This window comes from Plectropomus leopardus, chromosome 24 (genome assembly GCF_026936395.1).
Source record: "Plectropomus leopardus strain MGB_pleo_1.0 chromosome 24, ASM2693639v1, whole genome shotgun sequence".
Classification (NCBI taxonomy): domain Eukaryota; kingdom Metazoa; phylum Chordata; class Actinopteri; order Perciformes; family Serranidae; genus Plectropomus; species Plectropomus leopardus.
In genome coordinates this window covers 1,954,367-1,975,633 of record NC_142199.1, presented here as the reverse complement: position 1 = coordinate 1,975,633, position 21,267 = coordinate 1,954,367, and the positions used below count along the sequence as shown (strand labels likewise).

The window sequence follows — 21,267 nt, the reverse complement described above, 5'->3', positions numbered from 1 at the left end:
AAAAACATGCAAAAAATTGCAAGAAATTTGTAAAAATGTACAAGAAATCACCTGCAAATTATTTTTAAAAAAGCAGAACCAAACCAAAACCAAAATAAAATACAATAAAATAAAAACAAGGGTAAAAGAAAAAATGGGGAAAAGTGCTTATTTTAAAAAATGCTGTTTTCTGGCATTTTTCCATAGTAAAAAGTACAAGAAAATTACCTAAAAATTAGTAAATTACAAAATAAAAATAACAATTTAAAAAAAGGCAAATGACCTGGAAAAAGTGCTTAAAATTACATTTATTCTGTAACATAATTTTAAATGTAATTATGATAAGTAGCTATATATATAGTTTTTCTACTTAATTCTTGCAATTTACAAGATATTACTTGCCAAGCTGCTCACTGCCTTTTTTTGTAACATTCGGAAAACAAGGCTGGCCTCCCTCGTTTGCATGCAAACTTTGCAAAATGTTACTTTGCTACATTTACTCTACCTCTTATCACATTACTTCAAGCTACAACCCACTAAAAATACTGCTTTTTTTCAAATTGTTTGGTGCAGTAAAATCTTTCTCTCTGCTATTCAAAACACTTTAAAATCAGCTTAAAGTGTGAGTGAAAATGTATGCAAGACTGAAATGAGTGTTAGGATTTGACTGCAGTCTAGACATGTGCCCTTAAACCATTTTATGAAACGGCTTAGTCTCAGTATCAGTGACAAAGTGAGACCGGTATCTGTGAGGTAAATACATGCAGGATGTTTGTATTGGTGCTTCTGTTTTGTTTAGAGCACTTAATGAGGCCAAACCTGGTTAAAAAAGGCTCAAAATAAACTGTTTTCACTTGCTAACAGTGTGTTTGACTTATTGCACGTAATTCCATTAACTGTGTTTCTAGCACACACACAAAATCTGCCCACAAATGCAGAAAAAGCCACTCATTCGACTCGTGCTTAATCGAAAGATGGACAATCTACACAACTGCATATGATCAGAACTTGTGATGTGAGGGAATATGTTTTTTTCTTGACTTAAAAATGGTGTTTGAGAAAAAACCTTGTACAACCACAGTAAGTAACACTTTAGATGCAGAAAAAAAAATGAATTTGATGAGAAACTTAAATGTCTGAAGCACTTTGAGCCTCAACAGTTCTGTCATGTCTGAATAAATCCACAACGTAAAAGTTGACAACGTCTGAATGGCTTTTCCCACGATGGTTAGAGGTTTATATTATATATAGGTTTTCATAGTGGCTGAAAAAAGAATTATTATTATTTTTAACTACTCTATATAAAGTACATACATCAGGTATTTTTTAACAGCTATTCTCCATTTCTCCACATGTGTTGTCTCAGTGTTGATACACTTCTGAAGTTTGGGATTAGAGTTATGTTGCAGGATGAAACTTATATCTATAAACTTGGATGTCATTTAATGTCTGAATAGCTGATCAGGATGTCCCATTTCACACATTTTGCTTGAAATCGTGTTTGTATTTATACTTTTTATCGACTTTGTGAATAAACTGCGAAGGAACTGAAAGACACGAGAGAAAGACGTCACAGTTTTGACTCACCGTTGAAGAAGCTCTTGACCTTCAGGTATCCGACGCTGAGGCGCAGCACCGACAGCTTGTCCAGCCGAGCCCTGACCTCCTCAGTGAAGGGCAGCAGGCTGGTGAGCTTGTCCAGCTCGCCGTTGAGCCGGTCGCGGTGGCGTTTAGACGGGTTGGACTTGGCGCCATCGGGAGGCGGTGGTTTGGGTCTGCAGAGAAGGAGGGGCAAGATTGAAAGACAGCAACAAAACAGACCCAAAGCACAAGATTGAGAATGTCAAAGGTGATTTTAAAAACTGAGTCTGCATTAACGTCGAGCTCGATGTTCAGAGAGGTCATGACGAGTACTTGTGTACTGCGTGTACTCGGCATACTGACGTGTGTGCGTCAATCAGTGCAGAAGCAGCTGGGATAAATTGAGATGACACATATGAGATGCACCACAGCAGACTGCAACACAATTTTGGATGCGCCGCTTTCTAGGGAAGTCATACTTATGTACCGAGTTAATGCCAAAATTCTGAAGAAGTGACGCTATTTGTTTTTCTCCTTTACAGTAGAGAACGTGGATGCAATTCTTCCAGATCTGACGGGGCAGGATATTCAAGACTTCTCGTCTAAGGTGCCAAACAAAGAACGTCTACCAGCACAAAAGAGCAACGACACGTGGAAGACAGCAACAAGAGCAGCTGCAGGGACAGCTCGCCCTACACCAGTTAAAAGCGTTTCCCCCTGAGGCCGACATACACTATGTTAAATCTTACAAGGGAGCTCCACACATACACATTTTGCAACAAACACCAGCAGCGCGAAGAGGCGCTGAGCGTCTTTTCTCCCCTTTTCGTTGCATGTTTGAGGTTCTTTGCCGGTGGCCAAGAGTAGGACTGCACCATATGCAAAAATAAATAAAATCATATAGCAATTACTTTGACAACTATTGCTTTTGTGATATGAGTCACAACTTTAGTGGAAATAGGACATTTTGTGTAACATTGCATCGAAAGAAAATATACATATATATATAACAATGACGAGGATGCGATTGCTGCTTGGGTCTATACCAAACAGGCATGTTATGTTATAGGCAGGACATCTCTGTAAAACTTCATTTAAAGAGGTGTGTTGTGGCATATTTCACTTGCAGCTCCTGCGATTTGGATATTGCAATTGGCCATCTTGCAATTTCGATCATGTTTGAATTAATTGTGCAGCCCTAATTTCTGGTATTGCAACATGCATAACTACAACTAAAAGTTATTTTGAACGATCAGCAGAAAACCAAAAGATCTTCTATTTATAACTCACATATTTGTCAGTATATTTATTAAGACATTTGAGAAGCTGGAACCGGAGAAGTTTTCAGAGAAAATTATTTAAATAATAGATAAATTATCAGGATGATAATAATATTGACAGAACAGTAAAGGATAGAAACATGCATTTACTCCTGTTTTTCTGTAGGTTCAGTTAAACTTTGTGCTAAATTCGGACAAGATGGTATACAGAGCCGGAACCTGATCAAGGTTTTGTGTTTAAGTAAATAAAGAAACATTACTGTGTGCATCTTTCCTTTGATACAAACGTTTTTCACGTGAGAAAAATGAGTTTACATGCTACATTTTGAGACTTCATCTTTGCCTTTTTTCTCCTCACAGAAATGTTCTGCTGAGTGGAAAACAAACCGGACCACCTCGACTCTCCAGAGGGCTCAGCAACAGCTATCTGCTCCATCCACTGTCGCCATGGCAACCAGGTCAGCAGCCTGATGTCACCTGCTCCACCACTTGTTTGTTTATCACCTCACCTGTGTGCATTATGTTTAACCCTTTCTGTGGAAAATGTCCTCTCTTAGAGAGATTTGAGAGGCCATATAAGATATTCTACTAACTTTTTCCTGATTTTTCATGCTGTTTACGTCAGCAGGGTTAGACTATACAGGATAAAATCGACCTTCCTGCTGGAGCAAAGAAAACCTTTTACATTTTTTTTATTCACTTCCGATAGATTTTGGTCTAACTGATTTATTTTTGAAAAATAGCCCAGTGTCACTTCTGTGATTGTGTTTTTTTAAATTAGGTCCTTATTCCACATTTGTCAGTTTAGACTTTGGAAATCTGAGCAAAGTTGCTGATTTCTTTCAAAAACACAGAAAGACATTACAACTTACCAAAAATTACCAAAAAAATGAAGAAAAAAAAAAGATTTTAAAATAATTTTAAAAAACAATGTAAAGGGTTAAAGAAAACTACCAAAAAAGGATCATATATATATATATATGATATATATATAAATTTTTTTTGCAGTTTGTAGGACATTTCTTGCCAAGCTGTTAAAGCCATTTTTTAGAATTTAATTTTCCTTTTTTTGCAGTTTGCAGGACATTTCTTGCTAAGTTGCTAATTGCAGAAGTTTTCAAAAGAAATCAGGTGAACAAAAAGGTATTAAATAACTTCATAAGAAATTACCCCCCATAACTTATAACACATTTTTTCTTTTTTTTAACTCAGGTTTTAAAGGTTTAAATGTATGTGATGTCTGAATGTAATTCAAGAAAACTGATGCTGTTCCAGAGATACGAGCAGACATAAAACTTCTTTTTTGTTATTACAGAAAGAGTTAAGTTTTGCAAAAAATAGGTACCATCAGGCACCTTTTGATTTAAATGTTAACAGTACCCAGCTGTGATAAACAACCCCTTTATTTCTCATGTGCAGTCCTGCAAAGCTCCTAATATTCTATAATCTGCATGAACGCAGCATCCTGTGCTGTTAGAAACTGCTGCTGCTCCTCACGCCGGCTTGATAAGAAACTTATGCAAAGCGGTAAATAAACTGTGTCTGTTTGGCTGCGGGTCAGCGCCGGCGGGCCCTCAGACGAAGCAGAAAGCGGGTTTGTATCTGTAACTGAACTCCGGTGACCGGCGGTAAACCCGGCGGCTTCTCGTCTGTAACTCAAACCAGACCACTGCTGCACAGAGGGGCTTTTCTTTTTCCCAGAGAAGGTGTGAAGCTGCGGAGCACCTCAAACTGGCCCTGGAGATGCCTCCCAGATTTTCGGGTTACTTGTCTTTACCCGCAGCAGGTTGACGCAGCTCTGTGGTGATTTTCACACTCACACTGTCAAACCACAGTCTGATATCTGATCAACGGTGCAGAAAGAGGGACTTTTTTTTTCCATTTCTGAGAGGCGGTTTGTTGCTTCATTTTGTGTTTTTCACCCTTTCAAGCACATTTTTTTTGCATTTTTCACAATTAAAGATAACCTTTTACTCTCTCTTTTCCTATTTTTGTCTAAATCAGCACAGAATACGATAAAGAAACTAAGGTTTCAGTCCTTTAAGGTCATCAAAATAGAAAATGATTCTTATCACAAGTCGTTTTGCTTCTGCTTTCCACTTGAATAAAAACACACTCAACTTTCAAGCACATTATGCGTCTGTGTTTTCCCCCCTCACAATAAATCTCTGAAGCAAAAGCTGACATAATCTGTCATGTGAACCACCACAACCACAGCCGAGACAAGCAAAAAATCAAACCAAAACAAGACTCTTCTGCCAAAATGACAATGTAAAATCAAAGCAGAGAGAAAGCTGGGAAAGTTTCCCAGCTTTCTTCAATGAAGCATTTATTTTTCTTCATCTTAGTGGTCTTTCAGAGGACATACTCTGACACAAACGCTGTCTAAATATGTAATTATAGTCGTAAAAGTTGATTCTCCATTTCAGAAATACAGCTTTTATTTGTATCTCACAGTCTTCATCAGTGTTAAGGGTTTAACTTTAAGTTAAGACCCTTAAAGTGGATGAAAATGCGAAAAGATGCATCTAAATTAATGAGCAAAGAAGACAGTTAAGAGCAACAAAAAGCTCATAAGTGGTTGATTTTATACCTTTTTCTCAAGTTCCTTTTTCCATTCAAAAATCTACTTTAATGCCAACATTTATGATATTTAGATGGCGTTTTTTTGCAGAAAATGTACTCTAAGACAACTAAGATAAAGAAAACTGTGATAAACCCCTCACACTGCAGCACGCGTTCAACCCAACTCGTCAAATAGTGCCACATCGTGCGAGGACTTTCACGCCAAAGTGAGATGCGTTAGGAACACTCCTTCATGGGTTTAGGTTAGGTTAAAAAAAAGCAAAAAACATCACAATTTGGCTCAAAATTCACACGCAGAGTGAACAGCGAGCTCGGTGGATATCATGAAGAGACGTCAACTGACAAAATATAAGAAAAGCTGCCATATAAAACATACATACAGAAAAAATGAATAAAAAACTGCTTTAGTTTGTCTTAGATGACAGTAAATAGTAAACTTATTAGTTATTTTTTGGGCAAAAAATTACAAGAAATTGTTTTTTAGTTTTGATAATAAACTGAATATTTGGGGATTTTTAAGTATTGCTGGAATAAAAAAATATTTAAAGAGGCTACATTTAGCTCTGGGAAAAGTTAACAATAAAGTCTTCTGCAGATTAGATGAGAAAATATTTAAACTTATTAGGTTATTTTTTGTATTTTTTTTATATTTGTTGGGGTTGTTTTTGTTTGATACTGAAAAAATGAGAAAAATTCTGCTTTAGTTTGTCTTAGATTATATACTATTATTATATTATTTTGGGGGTCAAAAAAATGCAGGTTTAAAACCCTTTAATGTGAAGATATTTTTTGCTGTAGTTTTGATAGCAAACCCTATATTAAGAAATTTTTAACTCTTTTTAAAGAGGCCAAATTTGGCTTAAATTTATAATGGGCATATTTTGCTGTTTTCTGACTTTTTTAGGCCTTCAATGAATCAAATAAACAATAAAAGTCTTCTGTAACATAACAAAATGTTGAACGTCTGGTTTTGGTGTCCTGCTCAAGCATCTGGTTGCTGTGGGAATGGAACCAGTGACCTCCCAGTTACAGGTTGGGCTCACACAGAGCAGCTGCATGTCTGCTGGTTCTCAAGTTAAATCAGGTTCAGATGTTCCTGCTGATGACTCCGCTGGGGATTTTTAGGTCAGGTGAGGCCAATTGTGAAGCTCGCTTCATGTGCATCTCTGTGTGTGTGTGTGTGTGTGTGTGTGTGTGTGTGTGTGTGTGTGTGTGTGTGTGTGTGTGTATGCACCTGCAAAACTGCATACTTTCTGGGCACTGTGACCCTTTCACCTCCTCATTACTGGAACTTCACAGTGTCACAATGTGCAGCGTGACGCTTTGAGCAACACAAACCGCTGCAGCAACAAGAAATGGACCAACGAGAGTGTGGAAATAGTTTGCTTGAGGACAAAGAGAGAGAACTTCTCTTTCCAGCACTTAAAAAGAAAAGTAATAAAGATTTTTGGAGGGTCTATTGGCCTAATATCTGGCAGGCAAATCTTTTACTTCATAGTTCAACAAAAGAGCCAAAACTTGGACCAAAATGCCGCAAAAATGAACTAAAATGAGGAGAAAAAAACACTAAAAAACTTGCCATTGGTGTCTTGAAGTATTGGCAGTATAACTTATGTTGCTTTCTTCAACATCTCTCTGGGAAAGTTTTAGCTGAATCTGTTTGCTAAAATCTGACTTAAATGTCAGGAAAAATATGAATTTACTACTCATACACACCAAGCTCCATCTTTACAGACTGGGGGCTGTTACGCAGTTTTGCACCAATAAAAAAGGAGAAAGAAAAGATGGTGAAGTTAAAATAGCTAAGGTTTTATTTACCGCACTTTAACCTGCCAATAAATAATCCTAATGCATAATTTTACAGCTTAACTGATGCCAAAAAGACTGACTTTAAAAACACTAATAAGAGGCAGAAAAATGCGTGTCTGCAGAGTAAGACTTCACTCAGAAAGCACCAGCATTTCATTAAAAATAACAAAAGAGGAGGAAACACGGCAGAAAATAAAGCCCTGTAACAGATTGTAAGTCTGAGCGTGTTGTGAAAAATGCCGCACGATGAAATATAACAAATCAAAGTGGTAAATAAATACCTACAAGTGGTCTGAAGGAAGACTGACTGGACCCAAAGGGGATTTTTATCTGCAAATGCATGATTTTAAAGGTTAACTGCCATCGAAAAGTCTTAAAAAACACACTGACAACTCATGCATGCAACCTACAGCAAAAATATGTTGAATTTAAATTAAATATAACAACCAGTGTTGTAAAATATACAAAAAAGGAAAGTAAAGAAGAACAGAAGTGGTCTAATGTGGGGTTTTTCTGGTTAAATGCTCTTAAAAAGAACCAAAACTACTCCACTGTACAAGTCGCCTACTGTAAAAGACACAAAATTAGTTGAAATTTAACAAAATGTGGTGGGAGGACAGAAATTAGGTTACCTGTTTGACACCATGGATTAAATGCTCACAAAAAATGACAAAAAATCCTCTAAAGTCGACATTCAGAGGCAAAATTTCTCATGAATGGACTGTTAAAGTTGTTTATGGCTAAAATTAGAAGGAATATAACAACTATCTGCTCTAAAAAGGACCGAAATGCCTATAAAAATGACAGCAGAAGGCAGAATAACTAATGCACTGGCTTTAAGCTGCCTACTGTAAAATACTCTATGTGACCTTTAAGTAAAATATAACAACCTTTGTTGCAAAGTACCAAAATTCCTCTAAAAATAACATTTAGAGGCAAAAATTCTCTTCAGTAAAAGCTGAAGAGACAAATTTAAATATGATTCAAACACGAATCAGCACTTTCAAACTCTCAGCCGCAGCTTCAGTACTGAAATATCAGCCCTGACATCAACTTTCTGGGCTGATATTGACTTTTTCAGCTTGAAAATGACTTTTTTTGGTCAAAATATTGGCTTTTTGGGCAGATATCAACTTTATGAGTCTGATATCTGCATTTTGAGCCAGTTATTAGTTTTTTCGATCCTGATATTGACTTTTTGAGCCTGATATCAACTTTTGGAGGCAACTTTTGGAGGCAGATATTAACTCCATGAGGCCAATATTGACTTTCTAAACCCCATATTACATGTTTTTGTAAACCATAAATATAAGACACATATAGACAAATTTAAATATGACCGAAACACAAACCATCACTTCTGTTGGCATTGAAATTATCACTTTTAATGTGAGGATCAGCACAAACTCAGTTTTAATCCTGATTAGACTTTCAGAGCCTAATATCGGCCATTTTTGGCCTGACACCAACTTTCTGTGCCAGATATCAACTTTTTGACCCTGATATTGACTTTTTGAGACAAACTCTGACTTTTAGAGCAAGATATCAACTTTATGAGTCTGATATTGACTTTTTCAGCCTGAAACTGACTTTTTAAGCCTATGATACCAGCTTTTGGAGCCAGATTTGAACTCCATGAGCCTGAAAACGACCTGCTGTGGACTCTCGGATATCGGTGGAGCTGTGACACTCCTGTTGTGCTCTTTTTTCCTCCTGTATTATAACTCCAGCAGTGGAACAGACGCCAGCATCGTATTTAGTTTCTTTTGTTCTACAAAGGTGTCGTTGCCCCATCGGAGACAAAGTGCCTTTGTGTGAACGCAGGAGAGTGTTTTTTTTTCCAAGTTCAACACAAACCCCACACTCTCTCACACACACACACACACACACTCAGATATATATACACGCCCCATCCAGGGCAGATTTGGTAGATAAAACGAGAAGCAACAACACTGGCCGCTCATTGTTCTTGCAGGGAGTTGTGCCGTCAGGAATGCGGCGATAGCCATCTCGCCTCGATTTCAAATATGTCGTGTTCTGGAGTATTATTGGAAGCAGATGTCTTATTTACAGGAGGGGGGGGGGGACCTGGTCAGGTCCACATTTTACACATTTATGTTACAGTTTCACTACAGGCGTTCGGCTCACAACCTTTCCCGCTGAGACTTGTAATTGGCGTTACTAGAAAGTGAGTTAAAATGTGAAATCACACCAACTAAAGTCTGCAGATTAGTCTGAACCGTCCACCTCCACATTTCTTTTAGGCATTTTTCTGGTTACACGGGTTGCTATATTTAGCCTGAACTTGATATATTTCACACTACAGTTGTGGCACGAGTTGTTCTTCCTGTTGATGTTATTTTTAGAGGCTTTTCTGAGAGCAGTTAACCTGTAAAATTTTACATTTAACCCACTGAAACCTGAATAAATTGGATTGATTTCTTTCACAAGCATGGCAAGAAGGCAATGAGCAATGAAAGAAAAACCTACCTTACTTAAATAAATTTAATTAAATTAAAAAAAAAAAAAAACAGCAAAGAACTTACCTTTAAAGGGACTTAAAATTATAATAATTCTGTACTTTGTAAATTTGAACAATGTCATTAAAATCATTATGTATATAGTTGACCCTATTTCTTTCTTTATTTTTCCCTCGCTTTTGTAAAATAATTCTTTAAAAATTCCTTGCAATTTGTGGAATATTTTTAACAAAGTTGCTCACTGCCTTTTTCCCATGTTTTTGAAAGAAATTGCATCAATCTGCACAGATTTCTACGCTTGAAATACTTGTAAAAGAAGTCTAAAAGTAGCACAAGTAAAGTGACGTTGCTTCAAAGGGTTAAAAAAACATCCTGTTCTGTCTCCTTCTGAGAATTTAATCTTAATTTCCCATTTTTTTGCAGTATACTTTTACAGTCCATGCATTGTTTTAAACCTCTAAATGTTATTTTTAGAAGCTTTTCGGTCCTTTATATGCAGTATTTAATAGTATATTGCCTTTAGTTATTATGTTTTAGTAATTCTGAGATTTTTTCTGCATTATCAGTAAGCAAATATCCATGAAATGAGCATAAAAACAAACCATGGCTGTGTTTTTGTTGTTCGCCGGTGTCTTTACGTCTGGGAAGTGAGCTGAGACTGATGTCCATCACATGTCAGTCATAAGAGAAAACAGCCGGTCAGCTTCACATCAGCATGACCCCGAAACAAAACACAAAAAGATCTAACCAGCTGCCACATCTGACCGTTTTATTCCTGCTGAGTCGCTCCACTTTCTGCACTCAAATTCATCTGCAGGCCAGCGCTGGAAAAATAAAATAAAATAAAATAAAATAAAATAAAATAAAATAAAATAAAATAAAATAAAATAAAATAAAATAAAATAAACAATGGTCAGGAAAGTTCAACATCAGACTACTGATGCAAAAAGGATCTGATGCAGGTTGTTTGACTGGAGACGTTTCAATTCTAGTTGGTATTTCAGCTGATGCCTTAAAGTATCAACCGAGCCCGACTCGAAATTACTGCAGCTGTTGTTTTGTTGACTTTGGTTATGCGTATACACATTTTGACAACATTTTTCTTTTCTTAGCAAACACCTGTTGAGTCAGAAAGAAGCAGAAAAGTCAACTTAAGGGAGAAAGTGAACGACGGTTTAAGTTATCTGAGTATTTTACTCTTTTGGAACCAGATCCATCCCGAACCTCAACCTGATCCTTCGAGATGAACTGGAGCCAGGTCTTATCGCCCAGCATCAGTGTTTGACCTCATTGACTAAAGCTCTTGTTGGAACTGAATGGGAGCAAATCCCTGCAGCCAGCCTCCAAAAAACTGGTGGAAAAACTAAAACCAGAAGGCTTTCATGGCAGCAGATTAACCCTTTGAAACCTGAGCAAATTGGCCTGATATCTTCAAGAACAGAAGAAAAAAGCATTGAAAATAGCATATGAAATTAGTAAAAGTTACAAGAAAAAATCCTGAAAATTAGCACACACTAAATAAATAAACAAATAAAAATAAGAATTAAAAAACAAGGAAATGACCGTAAAAACCCTCAAGAAATAACTAATAAATACATACTTAGAAAAATTAGCTTTCTGTACATTTTTTTCTATTTTGGTAAATTTCTAGTAATTTACTTGCTCTTTTTTGCAGTTTGCAGGACTTTTTTGCCAAATTGCTTTTTTATAAATTTCTTTTTCCCCCCAAAAAAAGCTTAAATATATACCCATGCACACACAAAAAAACAATGAAAAAGAAAGCTCAACAGATAATATATATATATTAATATATTCCTATAACAATTTGTTTTCTGGACATTTTTTCTATTTTTTGTTACTTTTCTAGTAATTCACACTTTCTCTATTCTTGTTCAGGGTTCTTAGCAATTTCTTTTTTTTTTTTTTTTTTTGCAACCTGCAGGACATTTCTTGCCAAGTTGCTCATTGCCTTTTTCCCATGTTTTTAACAGAAATCAAACCAATTTGCTTAGGTGTCAAAGGTCTTAAATGCTTGTGAAAAGCCTCTAAAAGCAGCCCAAGAGATGTGATTACCTCGCTCCAGGTTTAAAACAGTTAACGTCCAAACGTATTAAACTATCCCATGAGTGTAGCACAAAGATGTCCACATACTTTTGGCTATCTATATCAAATTTTCTGTTGTTTTGTGACTTTCTCTCACACACACTGAGAGAAACTGCCATGAATTCATATGTTGTACTTTTACAACACAGTGTACACAGAAAGGCACACTGCCTCAGGGACGACTGCTGTAACGTCGCCTCGAGACCTGTGTGTGTGTGTGTTAACTGTCTCTCACTCTCTAACACACACACACACACACTCATAACTCACTCTTTCCCAAACACACACAAGAAAAGAACGATAAACTCCCCGAGAGCAACTTTTCCTGAAAAACCAAAGGCGAGCGAACATGGCAGAGTTATGTAAGCGTTTGCGTGACACTGAACTATGTTAATTTGTGTTGAGGGAGGGAGGAAAGAAACAACCCCCCGAAAAAACACCCAGAGAGACAGAAGGAAAGACAGGAAAAAAGTATGTTGTGGCAGTGGAGGAGGAGGAGAAAAAAAACACACAGCGAGTCTCAGATTACGCCATCCTCCCTGCCTCCCTCCTCCCTCGTGGAAACATCGCGTGAGAGTGCTCTCGCTCCACGTCCTGATTATGATTAATGCAGGTAGTACCACACACACACTGAAACCGCGGTTCTGGCAAGGTTCTGGCCGTGGTTCTCTGCTCGGGCCTGTGGTTCTGTAAGGAGCAGTTAACACTCCCGTCTGGCTTGTTAAAGTTAAAAATCACAAACTGGTAAAATCACAGCGAGGAGGACAGTGCTGCTGACAGCAGAGAGGGTTCTTCAAAGCATCATGAAGGGTCTAAGCAAACCCGTTTTAGCCCGTTTGTACTTCAGAGAACATCTCTAAAACGTTTTCTATGAGCTACTAAGGAACTATTTGCATGTTGCCCTGGAGAACATCGTAAAAAAAAAGGTTAATTACAGTTCCAACGAGAATCTATAGGATAATAAACTGTGTTTGAAATAACTCCAAGAGGTTCTTTACAGCACCATGGAGGGTCTATGAAAACCTGTTACAGTATGCTGCTTCAGAGAGCATCTCTAAAAAGTTCTCCTCAACTCTATACATGCATGTTTTCCTAGAGAACATTTTCAAAAACGTTATTTGCAAAGAAGAAACATCTATAATCTATAATAAACTGGCATGATGCCTAACAGAACTTCTCGAAAAAGGTTCTCTACAGCACCATGAAGGGTCTAAGAAAAAACAGTTTCAGCATGGTGCTGTAGAGAACATCTCAGAAAACTATATAAGCATGTTTTCCTAGGAAACATCTCCAAAAACGTTATTCGAAGCACTATGGAGTAACTTTTTAAGCATGTTGCCCACGAGAACATCTTCTTCAAAACAAGTTCAATCACAGTTCTTATGAGAACCTGTAGGATAATAAACTGGCATGACGCTTTAAATAACTTCTCTAAAAGGTTATTTCCAGCACCATGGAGGCTCTGTTTCAGTAAAGTGCTTTAGAACATCTCAAAAAACTTATCTGAAAGTCTTTAAGGAACTATATAAGCATGTTTTCCTAGAAAACGTCTCCAAGAACATTGTTTAAAGCATAATAAACTGGCACGTTTCCTAAAATAACCTCCATAAAAAGGTTCTTTAGCCTAAAGCACTGTGAAGGGTGTGGGAAAACCAATATCAGTAGAGTGCTATAGAGAACATGTCTAAAAAGTTCTTTGCAGGTCTTTGAGGAACTGTCTAAGCATGTTTTCCTACAGAAGAGCTCCAAAAACATGATTTACGACACGAAGGAGGATCTCTAATAAACTGGCACGCTGCCTGGAATAAGTCTCTGAATGTTCTTTAGAGAACATCTCTAAAAAGTTGTAATTTAGTCTTTAAGCATGTTTTCCTACAGAACATCTCAAAATAGGTTGTTTACAGCACTTTGTAAGATCCATAATAAACATGGCAGCAGATCTGTAAAGACTTAAGACAGAGAAATACTTTTTGAAATATTTTGGCAAACCAAAAAACTACAATAATGACAAACTATTTAGTAATTTTCTACGGAAAATGAGATTTTCTGGTTGAGAAACACTTTTTTTCCACATTTTAGTGTTTGAAAAAAACTACGCATTTACTATTGTTTGGCCTGTGGCTCCTCGTATTTTTCTGTATATGGCGCACAATTAAAAAAAGTAAGCCACTCTTGATCTAAAGTCTCCTGCCCGCTGTGAGATTTTTTGCAATCTCATAAGTTCAGTGCAGCTACACTCTGCAGCACGGATCTTAATAAACTTGGGTGCAACATCAGATTTGATGTTTACAGACTGTGCAATGACATCAACAGCTGAACTGGAGGCTACAACCTACGACCATCGACGCCATGTCATCAATCTACGCCGCTGTAGTGGTACAAGCAAAACGTAAACAAACAAATCAAGTCCTTGCTTTATATGTGTCAAAAAACTCTCTCTCTAACTGTGCAACGTAGGACCAAGCTTTAGATCTACAACCAAAGATATTTCCACGTTTCTTTCACATAAGTCATCTTTCGTCTGAGACAGCCCAAAATCACAGTGCACACCGCGCTTTAGAGGCACCAATCGAGCATGATGCTGAACAGAGCATAGGACGATTATGAAAACAGCACCATCACAATGAAACGATTTCTGTGATTTTGTTTTGCAATGATGCTCTCGTTTTTTCTCTTTGCAGCAGCACTGACTTTTGTAAACTTGGCGACTTTTTTGCCAGATTTAGCAACTTTATTTCTAAAAAATAACCACCACAACCACAGCAGGTGCAGCCTATTAAGCTGCAGATACGTTCTTAGGACGGCTGCCTACATTTAATTTACGTTGGCATCACCTGAGTGTGTCGATGAGCAGAACATGACAAAAAAAAGACTGAAGGCGAGTGTGAGTGCCTACAGTGTTCAGCAGGGTTTATCACCTGGCATTTATAGTTTGCTGTCGAGAATACAGAGTTAACACGTGGTCAAAGTGCTTGAGCTGCGCTATGATGTGCCATTACGTGTGCATTTTAGTCCATTACGCTTACATGTAGGATTACATTGCATTCCTGACAATTGTTTCTTTGTTAAAGTGCATTTATTCTTGTTGACAAAATACCAGCATGCCTGAACTGTTACATTAACCTTTATGGCCGATGAGCCACCTACAGATGAATCATAATTTAAGTTAAAGAGAACCCACTGTTTCAAAGATGAGGTGTTTTTTTTAATTTGATGATTCAATTTCAAATGTCAATGAGTTACTGTGTTCAATAATCATGATCACAATATTGAATCTTGGCCATAATCCAGCAGCTTGAACAAAACTTCCCTAAAACGTTTTTACAGTATCTTTAATGTTCTCTGATAACATTTGTTTTAATATTAAAAAACACTCTAAATATGCAGAAAACCTCCATAAAAGCTTCTTTACTGCACAATTGAGAACCAGTGGTGGAAGAGCGTTCTTCAGAGAGCCTCTCTGTAGAAAGCTCCTTCCAGCACAGGTCAGTGTTTATACAGAAACATTTGCTAACATGAGCTCTATTTAAGGCCTTCGAAGACATATATGATTTTCTATTAAGGGTTCCTTGCATATAAAGCTCTATTTTTAACCATCAAAGATCGATTCAGGTCACTTTTAGTCGCACTGTGCCTTTCCAGAGGGTTCTTTACATGAGAAGCTCCTTAAGAGGTCTTTGTAGTACCGTCCATGTTCAAGTATATAGGCATTTATCCAATTCACAATCCCATTATTTGGCCAAAAGGCATAAAGAAACAGTCTTATATTGCCAAATTTTCTCCAGTGTGAAGTTCTGGCTCCCAAAATGAGATGTCCCAGAAATCCCGATTATTGCTGATGCAACACAGAAATAAAAAACTAAAAGTCCTGTGAGAAACCAGTGCTGCCAAAAGGTTCCTTACAGGCCCATTAAAGCATTGTTATAGTAATTTTAAATAAAATGTTGTCCAAAAAGCATTCTTCTCCTGTACATGAATGATTTTCTGGCGCTACAGTATGCAGAAGTGGTTTTCAAACTGTGGTCTGGGGCCATTCAGGGGACTCTCGAGGGAAGATGCAGTTTAAATATACATCTACTTCAATCAAAAATAGACTCATTAGAATATGATTTCACTGATGTGGGGATTTACTCTCTGCACTGTTTTCCTCCCCGCCCACAGAGCAAACTCAAACAAAAACTCTGTGTTAATAACACATTCAAATTCAGAAAGAGTGTGGGAAGCCCTGCTGTCTCAGGTGACATAATTAGATTTAAATAATCCTGAAGCAACAGTTTTCTTTACTTTTTTTCCATGCTGGAGAAGCCTGTTGGACTTCAGCACTCCAACATTAACCTCGCTCTGGCTGGCCAACATTGCATAACCACAGCAGGGAAAATAGACTTTATGGCCTTTATGGATTCAGGGACAATGTGGCTACTATTGCAGAGTAACTACACACTTATTACCATGTAACAGAGGCTGTAATGCACACTAAGTGACTAGTCTGGAGATGTTTGCACAGCTGTAACCACCTAAAAAGGAACCTACTATAGAGTGTATAAGATCTGTGAGTGCTAAAGCATTAAAATACGACATAAAACGGTTTTACTCCAATAAAAGCGTCATTAATGTTGTTTATAGGGCATATTTCCAGTAAATATGAATGAAGTCACAACTGAACCACATGCAAATTGTGTGTAATGGCAGCATTGTCAAAGTATTACAGTTAAAATACAATAGGGTGCACTCACGAGTCTCACTGGAGTATTTCAAAAGCCATAAAAGTACAACAAAACTATTGTATACAAGCGTTAGACACACATTATGATATTTAAGAAATATCAGAGGGTTATTATGATGATTTTTGCGTCTATTTATGGTTGTTTACTCACATTTTCTGCACCGGCTTCTTCCGTTTCTTCGCCGCATAAAGCGCCGTGTTCGTCAGCATGGTGACTTCAATGTTGTTCAAAAAAAATAAAAACAAAAGTGGCTTTATCCTTTTTTGTGTTCACAGCTCCAAATACTCACTTCCTTTGAAAAAAACAAAAAAAAACACAAAATAGTGTTTAAAAAAGAGTCGGTAAAATCCCCTTTAGTCCTCGGTTGAGTCTCGTGCGCCTGTGAGCCGAAAAAAAACTTACTTTGTGTACTTTAGTCGCTCCAAACGCCCGCGAGACGTTGGGTAACTCTCACAACTTTTCATAATCCAGATGTTTGTGTATCTCCACACCGATTTACCGCAAAAAACGTGACTTTCCGACGTTAAAAAAGTCCTCGGAGGGTTTTTATGTAAGTCCTCCGCCTGCGCGTCACCCGCGTTGTGATTTGACAGAGCTGCTGCTGCTGCTGCTGCTGCCGCCGCGCGCTCCCGTGCCGGTGCGCTCGTGTGTGAAAGTAACGCGAGAGCAGAAATATTTAAGGTGGAGCGAATGTGGGCCAACCGAGCCTGACGCCGACAACGAGGGATGACTGGAAAACAGCATTCCAGCCCGGGAGACCTTAAGGAGGATTTGTTTGTGCAGACTATCAAATTAAATTCGGGAAAAAAAATAATTTTAATTTTAATCAGTTAATTTAAAAAATATTTTTCAATAAATTTAATTTGCATGAATCTGAATTTTAGTACTGAAATTGAAATGTGAGAAATAATTTCAGTTTCAAATTAAACTATTTTTTTAAAAATGTAAATATTGAAATAAAAACAGTACAAATTCAAATTATGTGATTACAATTCATTTTCAAAAATGTGATTGAAATTTATCTATTTATTATTATTATTGTACTTCATTTCATAATTTTTTACACTAACAACAACAATAAAAATAGTAACAGCGACTATAGTATTAGTAAATCTATTGACACTAGCAAATATTACCAAAAATAATTGTATTTATTTATTTTATTAAATTATATTTTCATTAAATTTATTACATTTAAGTGTGGCAGAAAAAAAACACAAAAGTGATAGTTTAAACCATTAGTAGACCATTAAATTAGTTGGTTTACAAAATAAGTTTTGAATAAAATATGAAAAAGTATTATTATTAATAATAATAATAATAATACAAGTAATTTAATAAATCTATTTAGAACACAATTAAGGATCAATAATAAACTATTTCAGGTCCTTTAGAGGTCTATTTTTTCTTCTTTGATAATTGTATATTTATGTTTTTGTATTATTTATTAAAGTTCAAAAATACTTTAATTTATTTTATTTGCTTTCAAAATAACTTATCAATATAATACAGTAAATATAAATAAATTAAATTATTAATTATTAAATAAATAAATTACTATAAAATCAATTAAGCTATTTATATTTACAAATATTATAATATATTCAAATAATTTAATAAATATTTTTTCATTTGCCATCATGTCAAATTACAGTATTGACATAATAATATTTATTTATTTATTTTATTGATGTAAAAAATAGTTTATCTATTGAGAAGAAAAATAAAATGGTGCATATATATCATATATGTCATATCACAACAAGAAAAAATTATATTTTGTTATTTTTGTGGGCATACATAATAATTTATTAAAATAAGAAAAACATAATTAATAAGGATTGATAATAATAAAAAAATACTATGATAATATTGATGAATATTTTCATATTTAACAATGTGAAAATAAATTTAAGTAATTAAAAATTAACCATGAGGGGCCTATAACAAACTTCAGTATGATGCTTCAGAGAAACTCGTTTTTTTTCTTTGTCATCCTGTCATATTACAACATTTTACTGCTACTACTACTAAAACTACTACTACTAATAGCTGTAATGCATCTGTTTCTATTTACAAATATTATAATAAATACAAATAAATACATACAAATATATGTAAGTTTTGTAGTTGCACAAGAAGTACTCAGATGTTTTACTTGAGTTAAAGTAGTAATACTACAATGTAAAGGATATTCAGTGACAAGTAAACACCCTGAATTCAATATTTCAATTAAGTTAAAGTGCAGATGTCTTAAGTTTTGGAGGACACGTTGGGTTATTTTGGGTTTTTAAAGTCATGTTTATACTTTTGTTATACAAACTGACATTCAGGAGATTTTCTCATGGCAGAAAACACATGACTTTACTGCAAAACTTTAACTTTTGCACTCCATCTGGCTGCTTATCTACAGGTGAAGGTTCAGTTTATTCCCCATGTTGCTTCACTCTGCCTGTACTGGCAAAACTTTATTTCGCCATGAGACAGCCAAGGTGCATGTCCGTATTTATTCAGCGTTTCGGTCATTTGGCAGTCAGTCACCGTGTCCTCCTACGCCCTGTCAGAGTGAGCTGAACCGCCTTTTACAGGGTCACGAATTCGAAGGATTCCTGTATTGTTCATTGTATTCAACGCGGCCAACGTCAGCGTGATATATCATGGCGTTTGTGTTCTCACTAAGGGACCTGCTCCAGCACGCCAGGAACCAAATTTACAAAACTGAAAGGCACACAAATCCAGCTCAAAGGTCGGCGGCTGCATCGGCTCAGCCACAATATTTGTCATCCAACATCTGTCGGTTATAAACTGGATTTCTTTTATTCATTTGTGACTTCTCGTATTCACGGTTCAGGTTGTGTAACGTGCTGCTTACTTCCAAAATCACAGTTGTAAATATGAACTGTCACGCATGAGGATTCCTCTGTGTGGAAATAATGACAAGAAGCTGGGTTTTTATTTGGGGTTTGAAGTTCAGAGCGAGAAGTTCAGGGCTGCTTTGTGCCGCAGAGGAATTCACCCCCAAAAACTTTAAAATAAGCAAACATTTAAAGCTATTGCCATGAATTTTTGGAGTATAACGATGCAGACACCCTTTAAAGCCGTGACAAATAAACAAGCAAGCATGAAGCCTCTACTTATGCTCTGAAAACAGGAGCTGGAGCGCCCTCCTCGGCCAAAAACTGCAATCTAAAAATGCTGTAAAAGTGAGCTGACAAAGATTCTGTACTACGAAAATAATGTTGTCTAAAGATCCATCAGTGCAATGCATGATGGGGGTAAAGATGTTCATCTTTCCAAAAAGTTTTTTATCAAAATCACATTATTCCGAGATAATGTGCAGGGCACACAGCTGGACCCGGACTGATGTGGATTCGCTTTCCAAACAACGACACTGCAAAAATCTGCAAGCGTTTCTTCATAAAAAGGAAATATTTCTCTACAATTACAAACATTTTTGTTGATAGTGGTTGAAGTTTGGGAATGTGAGTCACATTGCCAAACAGTTTTATTTATTATCTGTAATATTCTGTATATGCAATGTGATCACTGGATTGAACACAATTCATTGAAATGTGCAGCTAGACAGGCAAAAAAAGTTGGCATTATGCACCTCTGCATACCACGGATACGTTACATTTGTGTGTTATTTTGGACAGATACACTGAAACTTACTTTAAGAAACTTTCAGCAACTCTTAACTTAATGTGTGGATAAGCTTCAGCACAAAAAGCACTTGATCACGGCGAGAAATGATCGTGTTCAGACTTCAAAAACACAGTTTGGGAGGCACAATCCCCGGCACTCTTTTTATGGCTCTATTGCAGCAGGAAACACAGCCGTCTCTCAGTAAAAGACAAAGACTTTTTGCCACTTTTCAGCAGAAAAAGCAGCACTATCTCGGTTACAAAACACTTTTTGCGTCACTATCCTGGCTGGAAATGCAGCAATGTCTCAGCAAAAAACAACTCCTTTCTCCTCACTATCATAGTAGGAGACAGAGTGAGTCTCTGTGAAAAAAACAGCTGTTTTCTTGTCACTATCAGGCAGGAAAACACACACGTGGAGAGTCCCTAAAAAACACGCACACCATCTGCCATCACCTCCCTTCTCTCAGTGTGTGAAGTGATCAATGACAAAATTGATTTTACTCTTTTTTTTGTGAATAAAGTGTACCTTGATGACAAACAAATACAGAAATATTCAGAGTTGTCGCCTTGTGACACGAGACATTGAAAACAGAGTTTGGCATCGAAACCTGAGCAAACTGTCTCGATTCCTGTCAAAAACACAGGGGGAAGTTACACAAAATGACCCGAAATTAAGCAATAAATAAATAAATAAAAACAAAAAAAACGAGAAAGAAAAACAGAAGTTATAAACATTTATATATGTTTTAAATAATAATAATAATAATAAAATTAATAATAATAATAATAATAATAATAATAATAATAATAATAATAATAAAATGAATAATTAACTAAATTAAAAAAAAATAATTAAAAAAAATAAAAATTAATTTTCTGGTTATTTCCTTATCACCTTTTCCTAATTTCATGCAGTTTGCTCTGGTTTTGAGGGTTTAAATGCGTCTTAAAGGCGTCTGAGCGCAGCACAATATAACTGATGTTGTTCCATGTTTCAAAGGGTTAATTTAGGACCTTAAAAAACAGCAGTTTCACATGAAAGCTTCCTCTCAGGTGAGCAACAAGACGGCATTTAAAG

The 21,267-nt window shown here is 36.4% G+C and overlaps 1 protein-coding gene across 1 annotated transcript in view; it reads right to left on the bottom strand.

Moving 5' to 3' along the window:
* Positions 1 to 17,152, bottom strand: part of ahr2 (aryl hydrocarbon receptor 2) — an 85,275-nt gene extending 68,123 nt beyond the window's left edge. The window contains exons 1-2 of the mRNA XM_088074155.1: positions 16,693 to 17,152; positions 1,567 to 1,754 (exon numbers count right to left, since the gene is read on the bottom strand). Coding sequence (XP_087930281.1) covers positions 1,567 to 1,754; positions 16,693 to 16,751 — 247 coding nt within the window. The 5' untranslated portion in view covers positions 16,752 to 17,152. The remainder of the gene's footprint in view (positions 1 to 1,566; positions 1,755 to 16,692) is intronic.
* Positions 17,153 to 21,267: the final 4,115 nt, after the last annotated feature.